Below are 21,470 nucleotides of genomic sequence, written 5' to 3' on the forward strand. Positions count from 1 at the left end.
GAAGAGAGGTCTTGGGGTACAGGAAGAAGGTAGGGGGAGTATATGTCAATGTGAGACTGTAGATACTTATATAACTGGAAAACCTAGTGGGGCAGTGCCATCTGCATGTGGAATTCTTGAAGGACATCATAAAGCCTTGTGGGCGTTGTATGTCCATGACCTTCAGGTACAGAAACAGTCATCCAGCACAGACAGTTTTGATATGGGCAAGATAAGAAAGAGAAGGGGGGTGGTCCCAAGACAGTGGAGGAAAAGGATAGGGAGACCACTTTCTAACCCACAAATTCATCAAAAGATCATTTGAATGTTGAGCAACTTCCACAAAATAATTTCTGAACACTGGCAGAGGACACCAGGCACCCAGAAAAGCAGCCCAATCTATGCAAAAGGAGGTAGGACAAAATATAAAGGATGAAAACAGACAAAAGATTTAGGGACAGAGACCCATCCTGGAAAGGGAGTTGTGAAGGAGAAGTTTCCACATAGTAGAAAACCCTTTCATAGGTGTGTCTGTGGGGAGTTTTGGGATCTCAGAGGGCAACATAACGGGACAGGGGGGATACCCTTCAGAATATGTGCCTAACCACAACTACAAGCAGAGATGGAGAAGTGGCACAGACACTCGCTTCTGCCACCAGCAAGTGGGGGCTGGGCTGGGAGGTACGGGCTGCATCATCGGTCCTTAGGGTAAAGACCAGGCCTGAATGCCCTGAGGGCAATCTGAGGAAGCCAATGTGAACTAGCAACCTAAACTGTGGGATTGCTGCTGCTGCTGTTGCTGCTGCTAAGTCACTTCAGTCGTGTCCGACTCTGTGTGACCCCATAGACGGAAGCCCACCAGGCTCCCCATCCCTAGGATTCTCCAGGCAAGAACACTGGATTGCTAGAGAGATGAAAAAAAGAAAAAAAACCCTTTCCTGTGAAAGGTTCTAATGCCACACGATGACCCCTGGTGTGCTCACAGAACAAAGGATTGAGCAAATACCAAATGAGAGCAAGCCAGCTGCCATTAAGGGCCCTCCCTCCCCAGTGCCAGAGAGGCAGGTGTGACAGACAGAGCCAGAAGGCAAGGGACTGCTGCAGTCTTGGCCCCAGAGACTGCATCTTCCATCAAACTGTGATCAGGCTCCCAGTTGCTAATCATGTCTTCCTGGGATCCTGGACAGTTCACATCTGCCAGGAGTGTCACAACCTGAGATCAGCTCCCCAGAGGAGATACATAGCATACCTGGGGCTGTAATCTCACAGTGCACCTAGGAAACCAAGTGGCCAGGACCAGGGAGGTGCATAAGATGCATGACCCACCTGGGACAGTGCACTCACCAAGCGCCCAGTTACCTGAGCTGCTCGGACGTGGGAAGTGCACAAAACTCACAGCCCATCTGGGTCTGTGCCCCTGCAGAGCACCCGAGAACCTGAGCGGCTTAGACCTGGGAAGTGCACAAAATGCAGGGCCCACTTGGGACAATGCCCTTGCAGAGCACCCTGGAGCCTGAGCAGGGTGGACCCAGGAAGTACACGCCTCCTTGGGCTGTGGCAAGCCCAATGTGGTCCATCCACTGCAAGCACTCCCCATACAAGCCAGTGGTATTTGTTTGCAGTGTCCCTCCCTCCCCACAACACAACTAAAAAGTGAATCTAAATAAGTGGCCACCTTTGCCTCCTTGTATCGGGAAGAAATTAGACACGGAAGAGAACTGAAAACAGAGGAGTCGAAATAAAGAAGGGGGAACCATTCTGGAATGACAAGTGCAACAGATTAAAACCCTGCAGTTAATGTTGAGACTGTGCATTTGAGAGACACCTATAGACCTTGAAAACAAGGTCTCAAGCCAGAGATAAGCCAGAATATAGATAAGATATATATGCCAGATATACAAGCCAGAATAAGGGGTTATCTGACACTGAACTGACCCCACACTGCCCACAAAAGCTCCAGAAAAATGTCTAGATATATTTTTACTATAATCATTTTTTTATTTTTTAAAAATTTTGGTTCTTTATTACTCCTTTAACTTTCATTTTTATAGCCTACTGTTACTTTTTGTTTTTTTTTAAAAAACCTATTTTTGAAAATCAATTCCATACATTTTTCATTTTTGTGATTGATTTTCTTTTGTATTTTTTATATTGTATTTTTGAGAGTCTAACTTCTATTCTATGTTTTTAACCTTTGCTTTTTGATATTTGTTACCAATTTTGTACCTTTAAGAATCTAATCTTCAGTATCCATTTTCACTTAGGGATATGATTACTGGCTTGTTTGCTCTCTCCACTTTTGACTCTCCCTTTTCTCCTCATGATCACTTCTATCTCCCTCCTCCCTCTTCTCTTCTCTATATAACTCTGTGAATCTCTCTGGGTATTCCTGGCTGTGGAGAGTTGTTTCACCATTAACCTAGGGGTTTTATCTTCTGTGCTGTATGGATGGAGACGTTTTGGGGCTACTGTAAGAGGAGGCAGAGGCAGGAGGCCCAACTCCAGAACTTTAGAACATCAGAGAACTCCTGACTCCAGGGAACGTTAACAAACAAGAGCTCACACAAAAGTCTCCATCCGTTCCTTTCCGTTCCCTTCTGTCACTCAGTCGTGTCCAACTCTATGCGACCCCGTGGACTGTAGCCTACCAGGCTTCTCCATCCACGGGATTCTCCAGGCAAGAATACTGGAGTGGGTTACCGTTTCCTTCTCCAGGGGATCTTCCCGACCCAGGGATCGAACCCGGGTCTCCCGCATTGGAGGCAGACGCTTTAACCTCTGAGCCACCAGGGAAGCCCAAAAGTCTCCATACCTACACTGAAACCAAGCCCCACTCAAGAGCCAACAAGTTCCAGCGCAAGACACACCAGGTTAATTCTCCAGCAAAATAGGAACACGACCCTGAACATTAATCAATGGCCTGCCCAAAACATACCAAACCCATGGACACCCCCAAACTCACGACTGGACACTTCACTGCATTCCAGAGAGAAGAGATCCAACTTCACCCACCAGAACACAAACAGAAGTTCCCCCAACCAGGAAACCTTGAAAAGCCACTGGTCCAACCCCACCCACAGGGAGCAGACTCCACAATTAAGAGGAACCACGAACATCCAGCCTGCAAAAAGGGCACCCCAAACACAGCAATCTAAACAAAATGAAAAGACAGAGAAATATTTTCAAGTGAAGGAACATGATAAAGACCCACCAAACCAAAATAACGAGGAAGAAATATGGAAACTACCTGAAAAAGAATTCAGAATAATGATAGTAAAGATGGTCCAAAATCTTGAAAACAAAATGGAGTTACAGATAAACAGACTAGAGACAAGGATTGAAACAATGCAACAAATGTTTAACAAGGACCTAGAATAAATAAAGAAGAGCCATTCAATAATGAACAATGCAATAACTGAGATTAATAACACTCTGTAGGGAACAAACAGGAGAATAACTAGGCAGAAGAGTGGATAAGTGAGGTGGAAATAGAATGGTGGAAATAAATGAAAAAGAGAGGAAAAATCGAAAAATGAATGAAAAGAAATGAAGACAACCTCAAAGGCCTCTGGAACAATGTTAAATACCCCAATTTTCGAATCATACGTGTCCCAGAAGAAGAAGAAGAATAAAAAGGGGGGCATGAGAAAATGCTTGAGGAGATAATAGTTGAAAACTTTCCTAAAATGGGGAAGGAAATAGCCACCCAAGTCCAAGAAACCCAGAGAGTCCCAAACAGGAGAAACCCAAGGCAAAACACCACAAGAAACATCAAATAGTAATCAAACTAACAAAGATCAAACACAAACAGCAAATATTAAAAGCAGCAAGGCAAAAGCAAAAAATAACACATGAGGGAATCCCCATAAGTATAACAGCTGATCTTTCAATAGAAACTCTTCAGACCAGAAGGGAATGGCAGGACATAAAGTGATGAAGGATAAAAACCTACAACCAAGATTACTCTACCCAGCAAGGATCTCATTCAGATATGAAGGAGAAATCAAAAGCTTTCAGTTCAGTTCAGTTCAGTCACTCAATCATGTCTGACTCTTTGTGACTCCATGGACTGCAGCACGTCAGGCCTCCCTGTCCATCATCAACTCCCAGAGTTTACTCAAACTCAAGTCCATCAAGTCGGTGATGTCATCCAACCATCTCATCTTCTGTCATCCCCTTCTTCTCTCACCTTCAATCTTTCCCAGCTTCAGGGTCTTTTCAAATGAGTCAGCTCTTCACATCAGGTGGCCAAAGGATTGGAGTCTCAGCTTCAACATCTGTCCCTCCAATGAAAATTCAGGACTGATTTCCTTCAGGATGGACTGGTTGGATCTCCTTGCAATTCAAGGGATTCTCAAGAGTCTTCTCCAACAGCATGGTTCAAAAGCATCAATTCTTCAGCCCTCAGCTTTCTTTATAGTCCAAATCTCACATCCATACATGACTACTGGAAAAACCATAGCCTTGACTAGATGGACCTTTGTTGACAAAGTAATGTCTCTGCTTTGTAACATACTGTCTAGGTTGGTCATAACTTTTCTTCCAAGGAGTAAGTGTCTTTTAATTTCATGGCTTCAGTCATCATCTGAAGTGAATTTGGAGCCCCCCAAAATAAAGTCTGCCACTGTTTCCACTGTTTCTCCATCTATTTGCCATGAAGAGATGGGACCAGATGCCATGATATTTGTTTTCTGAATGTTGAGCTTCAAGCCAACTTTTTCACTCTCCTCTTTCACTTTCATCAAGAGGCTCTTTAGTTCTTCTTCACTTTCTGCCATAAAGGTGGTGTCATCCACATATCTGAGGTTATTGATATTTCTCCCAGCAATCTTGATTCATCCAACCCAGCATTTCTCATGATGTACTCTGCATAGAAGTTAAATAAGCACAGTGACAATTTATAGCCCTGACGTACTCCTTTTCCTATTTGGAACCAGTCTGTTGTTCCATGTCTAGTTCTAACTGTTGCTTCCTGATATGCATACAGATTTCTTAAGAGGCAGGTCAGGTGGTCTAGTATTCCCATCTCTTTCAGAATTTTCCACAGTTTATAGTGATCCACACAGTCAAAGGCTTTGGCATAGTCAGTAAAGCAGAAATAGATGTTTTTCTGGAACTCTCTTGCTCTTTTGATGATCCAGAAGAGGTTGGCAATTTGATCTCTGCTTCCTCTGTCTTTTCTAAAACCAACCTGAACATCTGGAAGTTCATGGTTCACATATTTTTGAAGCCTGGCTTGGAGAATTTTGAGCATTACTTTGCTAGCATGTGAGAGAAGTGCAATTGTGTGGTAGTTTGAGCATTCTTTGGCAGTGACTTTCTTTGGGATTGGAATGGAAACTGACCTTTTACAGTTCTGTGGCCACTGCTGAGTTTTCCAAATTTGCTGGCATACTGAATGCAGCACTTTCACAGCATCATCTTTCAGGATTTGAAATAGCTCAACTGGAATTCCATCACCTCCACTAGCTTTGTTCGTAGTGATGCTTCCTAAGGTCCACTTGACTTCACATTCCAGGATGTCTGGCTCTAGGTGAGTGTTCATACCATCATGATTATCTGGGTCATGAAGATCTTTTTTGTACAGTTCTTCTGTGTATTCTTGCTTTTTCATCAAAAGCTTCACAGACAAGCAAAAGCTGAGAGAATTTAGTACCAACAAACCAGCTTTTCAACAAATGCTAAAGGATCTTCTCTAGACAGGAAACACAGAAAAGGTTTATAAAATCGAACCCAAAACAACAAAGTAAATGGTAATAATTTTCAATAATTCAATAAATGTAAATGGTTAAATGCACCAATCAAAAGACAAAGACTGGCCAAAAGGATACAAAAACAAGAACACGATATATGCTGTCTACAAGAGACCCATTTCAAACCTAGGGACACATACAGGCCAAAAACAAGGAGCTGGAAAAAGATATTTCATGCAAATGGAGACCAAAAGAAAGCAGGAGTAGCAATACTCATATCAGACAACACAGACTTTGAAATAAAGACCGTGATAAGAGACAAAGAAGGACATAACATAATGATCAAGGGATCAATCCAAGAAGTAGATATACCAATTATAAATACATATGCAGCCAACATAGGAGTACCTCAATATGTAAGACAAATGCTAACATGTATGAAAGGGGAAATTACCACTAACACAATAACAGTGGGAGACTTTAATACCCTACTCACACCTATGGATAGATCAACCAAACAGAAAATTAGCCAGGAAACACTAGCTTTAAATGATACAATGGACCAGTTAGACCTAATTGATATCTACAGGGCATTTAACCCCAAAACAATGGATTTCACCTTTTTCTCAAGTGTACACGGAACATTCTCCAGGATAGATTACATATTGGGCCACAAATCTAGCTTTGGTAAATTTTTTAAAAATTGAAATCATTTCAAGCATCTTTTCTGATCACAGTGCACTAAGATTAGATGTCAACTACAGGAAAAAAAAACTATTAAAAATTCAAATATATGGAGGCTAAACAACACACTTCTGAATAACCAACAGATCACAGAAGAACTCAAAAAGGAAATCAAAATATACACAGAAACAAATGAAAATGAAAACACAACAACCCAAAACCTATGGGATTCAGTAAAAGCAGTGCTAACAGGGAGGTTCATAGCAATACAAGCCTCCCTCAAGAAGGAAGAGAAACATCAATTAAACAACCTAACTTTACATATAAAGCAACTATAAAAGAAGAAAAAAAAACCCAAAGCTAGTAGAAGGAAAGAAATCATAAATAAGAGCAGAAATAAATGAAAAAGAAATGAAGGAGACTATAGCAAAAATCAACAAAACTAAAAGGTGGTTCTTTAAGAAGATAAATAAAATAGACAAACAGTCAGACTCATGAAGAAAAAAAGGGAGAAGAATCAAATCAATAAAATTAGAAATGAAAATGAAGAAATCACAGCAGACAACACAGAAATACAAAAGATCATAAGAGACTACTATTAACAATTATATGCCAATAAAATGGAAAACTTGGAAAAAATGGAATTCTTAGGAAAGTATAACCTTTCAAAACTGAACCAGGAAGAAATAGAAAATCTTAAGAGACCCATCACAAGCACAGAAATCAGAACTGTAATAAAAAATCTTCCAACAAACAAAAGCCCAGGAACAGATGGCTTCACAGGTGAATTCTACCAAAAATTTAGAGAAGAGCTAACACCTGTCCTGCTCAAAATATTTCAGAAAATTGCAGAGGAAGGTAAAACTCATTCTATGAGGTCACCATCACCCTAATACCAAAACCAAAGATGCCACAGAAAAGAAAACCTCAGGCCAATATTACTGATGAACATAGATGCAAAAATTCTCAACAAAATTCTAGGAAACAGAATCCAACAACATATTAAAAAGATCATACATCATGACCAAGTAGGTTTTATCCCAGGAATGCAAGTGTTCTTCAATATTCACAAATCAATCAATGTGATATACCATATTAACAAATTGAAAGATTAAAAACCATATGATTATCTCAAGATGCCAAGAAAGCCTTTGACAAAATTTAACACCCATTTATGATAAAAACTCTCTGGAAAGCAGGCTTAGAAGGAACATAACTCAACATAATAAAAGGCATATATGAAAAACCCACAGCAAACATTATCCACAATGGTGAAAGATTGAAAGCATTTCCTCTAAAATCAGGAATAATACAACAGTGCCCACTCTCACCACTACTATTCAGCATAGTTTTAGAAGTCTTAGCCACAGCAATCAGAGAAGAAAAAGAAATAAAAGGAATCCAGATTGGTAAAGAAGAAGTAAAACTCTCACCACTTGCAGATGACATGATCCTCTACATTGAAAACTCTAAAGACACCATCAGAAAACTACTAGAGTTAATCAATGAATATAGTAAAGTTGCAGGATATAAAATTAATACACAGAAATTCCTTGCATTCCTATACACCAGCATAGGAAAAAACAGAAAGAGAAATTAAGGAAATAACCCCATTCACCACTGCAACAAAAAGAATAAAATACTTAGGAATAAATTTACCTAAAGAAACAAAAGACCTATATATACAATATTATAAAACACTGATGAAAAAATCAAAGATGACACAAATAGATGGACAAACATACCATGTTTTGGATTGGAATAATCAATATAGTGAAAATGAGTATACTACCCAAAGTAATCTATAGATTCAACACAATCCCTATCAAGCTACCAATGGTATTTTTCACAGAACGGGAACAAATAATTTCACAATTTGTATGATAACAGATAAAATCTTGAATACCCAAAGCAATCTTGAGAAAGAAGAATGGAACTGGAGGAATCAACCTTCCTCACTTCAGACTATACTACAAAGCTATAGTCATCAAGACAGTAAGGTACCAGCACAAAGACAGAAATATAGATCAATGGAACAAAATAGAAAGCACAGAAATAAATCCACGTATCTATGGACACCTCATCTTTGACAAAGGAGGCAAAAATATACAATGGAGAAAAGACAATCTCTTTAATAAATGGTGCTGGGAGAAGTGGTCAACCAAGTGTAAAGGAATGAAACTAAAACATTTTCTAACACCATACACAAAAATAAACTCAAAATGTCTGTTTCTCCATTGCTTCCCTACAAATAAATTCTTAAGTATCATTTTTCTATATTCTGCATATATGCATTAGTATATGATATTTATCTTTCTCTTACTGATTTACTTCACTCTCTATAATAGGCTCTAGGTTCATCCACCTCATTAGAACTGACTCAAATGCATTCTCTTTTTTTCAATTTTGTTGTTTTCTGTCAAACCTCAACATGAATCAGCCATAGGTGTACCTATATCTCATCCCTTTTGAACCTCCCTCCCATCTCCCTCCCCATTCCACCCCTCTAGGTTGATACAAAGCCCCTGTTTGAGTTTCCTGAGCCATAGAGCAAATTCCCATTGGCTATCTATTTTACATATGGTAATGTAAGTTTCCATGTTACTCTTTCCATACATCTCACCCTCTCCTCCCCTCCCCTTATGCCCATAAGTCTATTCTTTATGTTTGTTTTTCCATTGCGGCCCTGTAAATAAATTCTTCAGAACCATTTTTCTAAATGCCATATATGTGTGTTGCTGCTGCTGCTGCTGCTGCTGCTAAGTCACTTCAGTCGTGTCCGACTCTGTGTGACCCCATAGATGGAAGCCCACCAGGCTCCCCTGTCCCTGGGATTCTCCAGGCAAGAACACTGGAGTGGGTTGCCATTTCCTTCTCCAATGTGTGAAAGTGAAGTCACTCAGTCATGTCTGACCCCTAGCGACCCCAAGGACTGCAGCCCACCAGGCTCCTCCATCCATGGGGTTTTCCAGGCAAGAGTACTGGAGTGGCTTGCCATTGCCTTCTCCGATATGTGTGTTAGAATACAATATTTATCTTTCTCTATCTGAATCACTTCACCCTGTATAATAGGTTCTAGGTTCATCCACCTTATCAGAACTGACTCAAATGTGTTCCTTTTTATGGCTGAGTAATATTCCATTGTGTATATGTACCACAACTTCTTTATCCATTCATCTGTCAATGGACATCTAGGTTGCTTCCATGTTCTGGCTATTGCAAATAGTGCTGCAGTGAACAATGGGATACATGTGTAATAGACTTATGGACATGGGGAGAGGAGAGGATAAGGTGACATGTATGGAGAAAGTAACATGGAAACTTACATTACCATATGTAAAATAGATAGCCAATGGGAATTTGCTGTATGGCTCAGGAAACTGAAACAAGGACTCTGTATCAATCTAGAGGGGTCGGATGGGGAGGGAGATGGGAGGGAGGTTCAAAATGGAGGGGGTATATGTATACCTATGGCAGATTAATGTTGAGGTTTGATAGAAAACAGCAAAATTCTGTAAAGCAATTATCCTTCAATTAAAAAAATAAAGAAATTTTAAAAATAAATAAAAAACAAAGAAAAGGTTTTGTTAAGAGGATGGTTTCATATATTGCGTGTTTTTTTACCACAATAAAAAAGCACTAACTTAAAAAAATAATTAAATAAATAAATAAATTCAAAATGGATTAAATATCTAAATGTAAGACCAGAAACTATAAAACTCTTAGAGAAAAACATAGGCAGAACACTTTCTGACATAAATCACAGCACAATCCTCTATGATCCACCTCCCAGAGTAATGGAAATAAAAACAAAAATAAACCAATGGGATCTAATTAAACTTAAAAGTTTTTGCACAATGAAGGAAACTATAACAAAGATGTAAAGGCAGCCTTCAGAATAGGAGAAAATAATACAAAATGAAACAACTGACAAAGTATTAATCTCCAAAATATACAAGCAGCTCATGCAGCTCAATACCAGAAAAACGAACATCCCAATCAAAAAGTGGGCCAAAGAACTAAACAGACATTTCTCCAAGGAAGACAGGAAGACATACAGATGGCTAATAAACACATGAAAAGATGCTCAACATTACTCATTATCAGAGAAATGCAAATCAAAACCACAAAGAGGTACCATTTCATGCCAGTCAGAATGACTGCCATCAAAAAATTTACAAACAGTAAATGCTGGAGAGGGTGTGGAGAAAAGGGAACCCTCTTACACTGCTGGTGGGAATGCAAACTGGTACAGCCACTATAGAGAACAATGTGGAGATTCCTTTAAAAACTGGAAATAGGACTGCCATATGACCCAGCAGTCCCACTCCTGGGCATACACACTGAAGAAATCATAATTGAAAGAGACACATGTTCCCCAATGTTCATTGCAGCACTGTTTACAATAGCTCGGACATGGAAGCAATTTATATGTCCATTGGCAGACAAATGGATAAGAAAGTTTTGGTCCATATACACAATGGAATATTACTCAGCTATAAAAAAGAGTGCCTTTGAGTCAGTTCTAATGAGGCAGATGAAACTGGAGCCTATTATAAAGATTGAAGTAAGTCAGAAAGAGAAACACCAATACAGTATATTGATGCACAATTGGAATTTAGAAAGACGGTAACAATGATCCCATATGCAGGGCAGCTTCAAGAGGGACACAGATGTAAAGAACAGATTTTTGGAATATGGGAGAAGGCAAGGGTGGGATGATTTGAGAGCATAGCATTGAAAAATGTATATTACCATATGTAAAATGGATGAGCAGTGCAAGTTCAGTACATGAAGCAGGGCACTCCAAGCCAGTGCTGTGGGACAACCCAGAGGGATGGGGTGGGAAGGAAGGAGGGAATTGGGTTCAGGATGGGGGTATGCATCTGTACATGTGACTGATTCATGTCGATGTATGCAAAAACCACCACAATGTTGCAAAGCAATTAAAATTAAAATTAATTAAATTTAAAATCCAATTAAATTAATTAATTAACAAAAAAAGAATTTTTTATGTGGACCATATTTAGTCTTTTTTTCATTTTTAAAGACTTTTTTGAATTTGTTACAATATTGCTTCTGATTTACGTTTTGGTTTTTTGGCTGCAAGGCATGTGAAATCTTAGCTCTCTGACCGGGGATTGAATCCACATCTCCCACATTGGGAAGCAAAGTCTTAACCACTGGACCACCAGAGACCTGCCTAAATGTTATTTAAAACCAGTGCTATTCAGGGAGAAGGGGAAAGATGGGACCCATGCACCTAGTGGGGAGTGGGGACCGTGCTCTGCAAGTCTCCCCCTGCAATGGTGTGGTAGGCATATGGTTGGAGTCCTGAAGGCACAGACCAACAATCAAAGTAATATATACACCAGTATTACTCCACATCTTTACCTTGGATACACTGTTGTCCATTCTTGCTTTGCAGACATTGCTGAGATCACAAACCATGTCCATCCATGAGTCTCCATTATCTGAGTCAGAAATGAAACAGAGCAGTACCCTATGGTCCTTCTCCCCATGTACTCCACCTGCCTTTTGTCTGTGGAACAACTTTAGCCAAAGAATAAGTTTAATCAGAGAGGTGAGAAAATACAGAAGCAAAGAAAAACAGTCAAACAGGACAAAACAATAGCAGTTTGTCAGTAAGCAAAGTCAAGGACCTTTAGTTCCTTCTCAAGTGCTATAGATAATATTCTGAGCCATATCCTGTGAACTGTCCTGTAGCTACTGAAACCCACAGGAGGTGGAAGAAGTTAACTACATGATGACCATACTGTAGCCATAGCATGTGTGTGCTAAGTCCCTTCACTCGTGTCTAACTCTTTGCGACACTATGGACTGTAGTCTGCCAGGCTCCTCTGTCCATTGGATTCTCCAGGCAAGAATACTGGAGTGGTTTGCCACACCCTCCTCCATGGGTTCATAACATAAGCTGCCACAGGTCAGAGAAATGGCCTCGAGGAAATGGGAATAAATCGACCCAGGAACTGAAGATTGCGTGCTAAGTCACTTTAGTCATGTCCAACTCTTTGTGACACTATGGACTGTAGCCCGCCAGGCTCCTCTGTCCATGGGGATTCTCCAGGCAAGAATACTGGAGTGAGTACCCATTCCCTTCTCCAGGGGATCTTCCCCACCCAGAGATCAAACCAGCGTCTTTTACGTCTCCTGCATTGTCAGGTGGGTTCTTTACCACTAGAGTCACCTGGGAAGCCTGGAACTAAAGATTAATTATACTTAAAACAATCAAGATGATGCTGGTCAGACCACTGCATGGCCAATTTCTGTTTCTGTATGTAGCTTCCTCCCTCCATCTATAAAAGCTCTTGCCCAGTGATTGTCAGTGGGGGGAAGTCAGCCTTTGGACAGACAGATATCCACCCTCCTCCCACTCCTACCTCCTCACCTCCCATTGACAGCATCCAAAATAAAGCAAACTTCCCTTTCTACCCACCTGTCCTTTTTATTGGTTTTTGAGCAGCGAGCAGACAGACCCCCCAGTTTTGGTAATAGAAGGACCTTTGGCTCACTCTCACTAAATCTAATCTTCAAGCCTGAGTTTCCTCAGCCACAAGATGGGAACCATACTTTGCCATCAGTGATGTCCTAAGGATCAAGTGTGATTATCTTTGTAAAGTGCTCAGCACACAGGAGATGCTCAAGGGATTAGCACGCCATATCCTTATTTTGGAGAACATTATGGGACTTGTTTTAGCATTTTTTCCTCCCTGATTGTCTTCCCATCCCTCATCCCTCTCCCCACTTCCTTCCAAGCTTTCTAGACTTATTCGTCATTTCCTTTCATTGTTTGTTTTCTTTCCCAGAGCAGCAAATTTCCTCAGAGATTACATGGGCTTCTCTTTGGAAATCACATGTCTTTAGTCCTGCTGTGAAGCAAGAGGCAGCCCAGGACTCCAGGCTTTTCCTTGCTGGGAGTGACATTCTGCTCTGGTCAACTCAGACACCTCATGTGGAGGCTGACATGGCTTCGCATCCGCACCTGTGAGGACTCTCCAGGGTGTGAACTCTGTGCAGGCCAGAGGGTGCCTGTTACCTGCCAGTGCCAGAAAGGTCTCTACAGTCTCTCTTTCTATATAAAGTTACTTCTTTTCCAGGCAGTGATTAATTAGTTGAAGATTGGATAAAGATTTTTGCCAATTTGGGGCAAAGCCATTGACTTCAACTCTATGGATTATCTATGTAGAATGCAATTTTGCTAGTACTTGAAAAAGCAGAACATACAAAAAAGGCTGGATGTGTTCAATTTTTATTCTTTTTGAAACCACTTGTCTAACTATAGATGAAATATGTGCTGATGTGAAAGGTCTAGAGATTTTGGAAGTGTATAATGACATTTCAAATCACCAAAAAATCCATCCACCTAGAATTACACCCACTGTTAGCATTTTAGTGTATTTCTTGTTAGGTTTTCCTAACTCCCTGACTAGACAAAGAAGAAGGTCTAGTTGTCTCTGCTGTACTGTTGTATAAAGTGGCACAGACTAGCCTAGGAACCGCTAGATTTCCAAAGAGCAGAGCTGTGAGCTTCTGCTAGAGCTTTCCTTCCAGTTCTTCTCCATCTGATCACAGTGATTGATGTTTGGGCAACAACTTCACTAAAGGAGACAGGTAAGACATGTCAGCTGGAAGCACAGTGGGAAAAGTAGTGAGAGAAGCAGGACTATTCATATTGCACAGAGGACTCTGTGAAGCCTCCCACTCAGACCATAGCTTTGTTCCTTGTCTAAATGTACTGTGTACACAACAGACCCAATTTATCGTTTTAACTGTTGGCTGCTCAGTCTCTGCCTCTCTCAGGATCCTTGTAAAGTCAGGATTTGTGTATGTGTGAGCAACAGAAAGTGAAAGTGAAAGTCACTGAGTCGTAGCCGACTCTTTGCGACCCCATGGAATAGTCCATGGAATTCTCCAGGCCAGAATACTAGAGTGGGTAGCCGTTCCCGTCTCCAGGGATCTTCCCTACCCAGGGATCGAACCCGGGTCTCCCACATTACAAGTAGATTCTTTACCAACTGAGTCACCAGGGAAGCCCAAGAATACTGGAGTGGGTAGCCTTTCCCTTCTCCAAGGGATCTTCCAAACCCAGGAATCGAACTGGGGTCTCCTGCATTGCAGGTGGAGGGAGAAGCCTTAATTGGAAAAAAAAAATTACAGATAGAGAAAATGTACCCTACCCTACCCTCAACCCCTGTTGGAAACTTCATGTCTCTCCTTTCCAACTTGAACGCCATCTTCAGTCCTCCCAGGCACTGTGTGGTTTCTCTGGAGCCTAAGTTCTGACCACAGATGGGAGTCATTAGCCACTGAAATCAATGTAACTGTGTGTCTACTTTCCTAAAAGGGTTCTTGTTAAATCCAGCCAATAGAGGAACACAGGCAGCAACAGTCATTTTGAAAGAGGCACCAGTTTGCTGGCACTAACCACTGTGATGGTGCTATTGGTGGGGGTGGAGGTGATGATCCTAAGAAAATGATGACTTAAAGCTTACTAGGACCAAGATCTGTGCTCACCTTTTTTCATCTATCTCACTTAATCTTCTCAAACATCCTATAAGTACTATCAATACTTCTGTCTCCATCTCTACAGATGGATTGATTATTCCAGCATTCATGACATATTTGAAGTCACAGCTTATTGCTGACATTTTCCTGCTTGTCACATACTGAACCTTACACTTCTCCAGCCCCACAATGAACCTAGAAATCATTCCAGTAGCCATCTTCATGCTTATTACATTACACTGAACCTTCACCTTATCCTAGTTTTCATTGTCATGTTGGTTATTTCACATTGAATCTTAACCTTATTTCAGTAGGCATAAGCATGCTTTTTGTCTCACACTGAACATTATCCTTACACAAGTGGTCAACATCATGTTTACTGTCTACATTGACCAGTAACTGTATTCCAAAAGCCATCACTCTTCTTGTTAGCTTGTTGTTTAGGATACTGAACTTAACACATTTTCCAGCTGGCATCATCATGCTGGTTGTCTTACACTGAAACTTGACCTTATTGCAGTGGGAATCTCGTCTCATACTGCAGTATACTCCTTTGAAGTTGTCATATTCATGCTGCAGACACGACACAAAGAGTTTAACTTCTTTAGTTCTTCTGCAGCTTGAATTGAAGGATAAGCTTGAAGTTGCATGAAGAAGGGTGGTATAGTTTCTCTATTTCATGCTTTTGCATTCTCTAGAAGCATCCATTCTGGGTCAGTTTACTTAGGAGTCAGAGAAATGAATAATTGCCTTCTATCAGAATTCATCACCATCTTGTGGCCATATATATGCTAAAATGTAAGCTTACTCCAGTGGTCATCTTCATGCTTCTTTTTTTTTTAATTGAAGCATAGATAATTTACAATGCTATTTTCAAAGGGAGTATGAAGAAGCAAGAAGTTTAAGGGCTATAAAGTGCGGTATGAACTACAGAACATTATCCATCCTGCATAGTCTTCTTGTAAGCAGCTCTTTTGCCCCTTTTCTGTCTCCCCTTAGAACTTAATTAGAAAAATGAGATCACTGGGTAACATTTAACCTAACTCCTGACTTATGCTCTACTGAATGTACACAATGCCTTCCCTAACTTCATGAGTCCCTTCCCGGATTATAAGGAGTAAGAATGAAGAATTAAATAGTAGAGGAATGACTGACTTTCTACCCCTAGTATCCCCCTTCACAAATTTGCAGGCGGACCATGTGGGCAAGACAGCATTCAAAGGAAGAGCATGAATCAGCAGATCTGCACACAACAGAAAAATGACAGAATCCGATCCCCCTACCCTGATGATTAACTGAGATTGTTTCCCCTTTATCCCTTTAAAAATTTTCATGTCCAAGCTGAATCTGGAGTTGATTTTGGAATATGAATCCACCCTCACTCTGGGTAGCTGGTTTCCTGATGAAAGCAACTTTTCCTTTCCAACCAACACTTGTCTCTCGAATATTGACTTTTTGAGCAGTGAGCAGCCAAACCTGAGTTTGATAACATTCCCTTTAGTACTAAGTACTTCAAAATGAAGGCCACATTGAAAGGTGAAGATATCAGTAGGAGTATGCAAGAGACAGAAGACCATGGACAGCCTCATCATCATCATGTTGAAAGAAAACTCTCAGTGCAGCAGTAAGTCATTGCATACAATCCACACAGACTACTAACATTGTTTATTTGAAATAAACTTCTAAGGGAATTCTTCAGTGACTCAGGAGTTATATATCTTTTGAATGTAAAGTGGTTCTCTAATATATGAATCAGGTTTCCAGGTACTCCTTGGAGATAAAATATTGTTTTTGTATCATGTTGGGGATTGTAATGGATTTCACTCACTCAGAGGAAGGATATGTAATATTTTAATACCTGTGAATCCTTAAAAAATGTGAACTTAGGTCATGCTAGACCTCTGATAAGTCCTGTCTGACAATGCAACCTGGAAAAGGCTAGATAGAGATTAACTTATACATCACTCTAGTAAGAAAAAAATCTACCACCCCCACCTCAATACCACTAGTTAAAATTCCAGAATTAGGGGATTGAGTAAACTGATTATTAATCCTGAGAAAAGACTAGGAGATGAGTTGTCTTCTCATCTGTTCCATATCTGTTACAGAGGCCTAGAAAAGAACCAGGAGAATCTGGATTCTCTACGGTCTTAGGACCCTTTGCAAATTTTATTAAATATGTGTCTTTAAAAAAACCTAAATGAACTTTAAAAGTAGAAATAAAGTGAACCTCATTTTCTAATCACAGTGTAGGAAAACCAAAAACTAAGAGGAAAATGGCAATGCTGTACAGTTCTTGGGTCAAAGAGAAATTATAATGAAAACTGTGATAATAACTTTGAAATCATCAATAATAACATGGTGATGGTTAATTTTATGTGCAATTTGGCTGAACTAAAGGATGCCCAGATTGCTGGTACAACATGATTCCTTGAGATGTCTGTGAGTATTTTCAGAAAAGATTTGTACTCATTCAGTGAACTGAGTAGAGTTTCACCTTCATTGGTACGTGTAGGTATCATCCAATCTGTTGAGGGCCTGAACAGAACAAAAAGGCAGAGGAAGGGCGAATTCCCTCTTCAGCTGAATGTCCATCTTTTCCTGTCCTTGAACATTGGAGCTCCTGCTTTTCTGGCTTTCAGACTCAGGGACCTACACCTGCAGCTCCCCTTGTCTCGCCTCACCCCACCCCATCTCCATTCTCAGGCTTTTGACCTTTGACTGAGAGTTAAACCATTGGCTCCCTTGGTTCTTACATCTTCATATCTGGACTGAATTACACCACCAGCTTTCTTTTTCCATCTGCTTGCAGATGGCAGATTATGGGACAGAAGCTTTGTAACTATATGGGTGAATTTCTATAATAAATCTAATTATACATAAAATATATATGTATATACAAATTTTATGTATACATTTCCATCTATCCATCCTCCCTATTTCTCTGGAGAATCCTGGCTAATACAAGCATTATATATAAAATGTATGGAATGTGACCAAAGCCATATTTAAAGGAAAATTCATAGCCTTAAAATGCTTTTATCGTTAAACAACAAATCCTTAAGATACAATATGCTGGATATTTATTGCAAGTGTACACTGTGCAGGGCCTGAACAAAATATATTTCATCTTCATAGTACTTAGGAGATAGGTACTATGTTTTGCCCTTATACTTAGGAGGTAGGTACTATATTTTGCCCTATTTGAAACACTCAAAAGTATAATTAGGCACATCCATACCATGTTCTAACTATGACATGTTTCTAAGAACTATTTCACATAATCCTTGATCTGATGCCACAAATATTTATTAGTGCTTATTATACACAGGATACTATGACAAAGAGATAAAGAATAGATGTTCTCTACCCTATAAAATCCAGTCATGTATGTTCATGATGTAGATGATACAGCTCATTTTATGACTGCAACTAACTCTACTAGCTAAAATTGATTGCATTAAATGCTAAATCTGATACATAAACCCAAGGTTGCAGAAAGAAAAGATTCCAACTGAAGTCGGGACAGGAGTCCATTGTGGTGCTTGTTGCCACTGCTCAGGGAAGCATCTCTAAGTTCAAACAATTAGTTAATGTGATCAAAGCAGGAAAAGCACATACGTTTCCACTTTATTAAAATATGCATAGATACAGAGCAGTTGGGCTCATCCATTCTAAGGCACTGTCCTGGTTTGAATGCAATTCCACAAGAGAGAAAAGAGAAGCCATTACATTCAGTATTATTTACCTCTACATTCAGACTCCTCCCCTGTTCCATGTTTATTGCTACTGGGATCTCAATTTTATCCCCAAACTTATAGCAGCATCATACTCGGACCTGGATGACAAAAATGAAGGACACATCCTGGCTCTAGTACTTGGTATGAATTGACACTTAACTACAAACTCTCTTGCGCTGCTCTCCATTTGTTTCCCAACTCTTGTTTAACTAAAGATATTATAAACTCTTTATGAATTAAATTTTAATAGTTTCCATTAAGCCTAGAACAGGACTAGTTAGGCACACAGTACATACCCCCACAATGCTTATACTAAATATCAGTTGCAAGAACTTTAATGGAATAGAAAAAAATATACTTTCCTTAATTCTAGTTTAAGGAAAGGATGACTGGTATTTCATAAAGGAAAATACTTGAATGTCCTATTGCTTGCATTTCTAACAAGGAACTAGGCTGAATGAATATTTTCATGTATTAACAGCTTTAACTGACAAAGAGAGCTCTTCCTTTGCTATAGGAACTTGAGTCATTACCACTAGTATATGAGAACATTTATATAAGTAGCAATGTGTGTGTGAGATTATAAGTAAAATTCAAAGAGGTTACAAATCACTGAGCAACACGTAAATATCTGAATTACTGATTCTCCTTAAATGATGTGTGTATGTTACATAAAAAAAATAAGTGTAAAGACTCTTTCACAACACCCTTGAAGCAACTGGAAATAGCTAGGCTTGGGAACAATCAGGCTATACAGATAGCTATAGAAATATGTGTTAAAGGCAGTGTGTTCCAAGAATATTTGCAGAATACGAGCTCTGTGGGTTATTATTGGGTGTACATGAAAACGGGTTCTGGGGTCAAACAGGATTGCAAAACACTGAGCCAAAAGAGGTACTTTTTCCACCTTCATGAGAGGACCTCTCAGAATCCTCATAGGCTGATGTGCACTGTGAATCTACAAAGCAGAAACAGCAGGAAGGGATTCCCAGACTTATTTGCAAACTATATTATAGAAATAGGTGTTCTATGACACACACTTAGGGAGACACTGAATTAAAGAATGGGTAAAATTTTAAAGCACTGAGAGACACACAGTTGAACAGCAAAGGAGAGTGAAAAGCAATGGATACTGGTTCCTCAGTCAGTGTAACTTAAATTAGAATCTACTTGAATGACTTCAACTGGCAAATGGGTTCTTCCACAAAGAGTTGACTTATCCTGGGAACAAAATAGATCATTAAACCAACACTCAGCTCTGAGCAGCATCACCCCAGACTGCCAACTAAGCAGATTAGTCAACTTTGCAAAATTCAAAAGTAAAGATTAAAATTCTAATTTCTTCAAAAACAAAATTTTCAATGGAAAGAACCCAGTTCATAGCAGGCAAACGAAATCCTCTTCATCCATGTGTTCCTAACACATTTTTATTATTTCATAAAATACACTGTCTCTTTTGTTGCCACCTGGGACACATATAAAGTTTTAAACTAATATGATCACCTTTAATAATGACAGCAGAATAATTATGGTAATACTGTAATAGATATGCCAGATAAATATGATAATCCATTATGTTGACCCTACCCTGAAAAGGACTGCCATTATTTTTATGCTGACATTTATGATATGGTTGGCTTGGTTCACAAAAATTGTCAATGTATTAAAAAATGAGTTGCAGAGACAGAATAAATCAAATCTATGAAAACTGCAAGAGTAGGTAGATACTCTAGAATTCATATAACTTGGAATATGAAAAAAAGCTTTTCTTTTCTTACAAGCTCAAACAAAAGAATTCTTCCAAGACAAACAGCCTGCTGCATGTTTAAGATTTTGTTTTGGGGTTAGTTATCAATCTCTGTAGGATTTGTTTCCTTTAACAATCCTTAAAGAAGTCCTCTAAAGTGAGTGACTTGGTGCATAATAAGGCCTGCTCTCTGTCTGAAGCTTTTAGAACAATGACTACACTTGTATGGCTTCTCCCCTGTATGAATTCTTAAATGAATAACAAGGCTTGGTCTCTGTCTAAAGCTTTTCCCACAATAATTACATTTAAAAGGTCTCTCTTCAGTGTGTGTTCTCTGGTGCAAAGTAAGAGCTGTCAGCCTACTAAAACTCTTCCCACAATTATGACATCTATGAGGTTTCTCACCCGAATGAGTTTTCAGATGTCTTTTAAGACTTGATCCATGACAAAAGCTTTTCCCACACTCAAGACATTTATATGTTTCTTCTTCGGAATGGGTTCTCTGGTGCCCTATAAGGTGTGACCGCCGAGTGAATCGCTTTTTACACACAGTGCATTCATAGGGTCTCTCCCCTGTGTGAAGTCGTTGGTGTCTATAAAGGTCTGAACTACGGAGGAATCTCTTTCCACATTCAGGGCACTTATGAGGTTCCTCTCCTGAATGAATTCTCTGGTGCCCTGTAAGTTGTGACTTTCGAGCAAAACATTTCCCACACTGAGAACATCGGTGAGGTTTGTCACCCGGACTCTTCTTCTTATGGGGTCTTGGGTTGAGTGGTTCTTCCAAGTTAGAGCTCTCAGGTTTCTCTCCTGCTGAGGGGTTCTGATGCTCTACAAGTTTTGTTAAATCTCTCTGTAAATCCTCTGGAGGGGTTTCCCATTGATTTTCTAGCTGTACATAGTCTTTTTGCAAAATGGGGCCATGAAGAGCATTCCCCTCTAAAGTAACAATAAATGGATACATATTCTCCAGTTTTTTCTGTTTTTCTGAAGTATCTTCTTCATTTTCTATTCCAATCTCAAAACCTGAGAGAAGAAACAGAATACAGATCTCACCATGTCCCACATGGAAAAGAACATGAGGGAAAATGAAGAGTTTAT

At 39.7% G+C, this 21,470-nt stretch overlaps 1 protein-coding gene across 3 annotated transcripts in view; it reads right to left on the reverse strand.

The window, feature by feature from the left end:
• Positions 1-13,117: 13,117 nt before the first annotated feature.
• The window catches only part of ZNF449 (zinc finger protein 449), a 52,233-nt gene continuing 43,880 nt past the window's right edge, over positions 13,118-21,470 (reverse strand). For all 3 annotated transcript variants that reach the window (XM_088834132.1, XM_055438100.2, XM_055438101.2), the window contains one exon: positions 13,118-21,395. In XM_088834132.1, coding sequence (XP_088690258.1) covers positions 20,509-21,395 — 887 coding nt within the window. In that variant the 3' untranslated portion in view covers positions 13,118-20,508. The remainder of the gene's footprint in view (positions 21,396-21,470) is intronic.

Source organism: Moschus berezovskii, chromosome X (assembly GCF_049115385.1).
Source record: "Moschus berezovskii isolate FMDL1 chromosome X, NW_MosBer_1.0, whole genome shotgun sequence".
NCBI classification, from domain to species: domain Eukaryota; kingdom Metazoa; phylum Chordata; class Mammalia; order Artiodactyla; family Moschidae; genus Moschus; species Moschus berezovskii.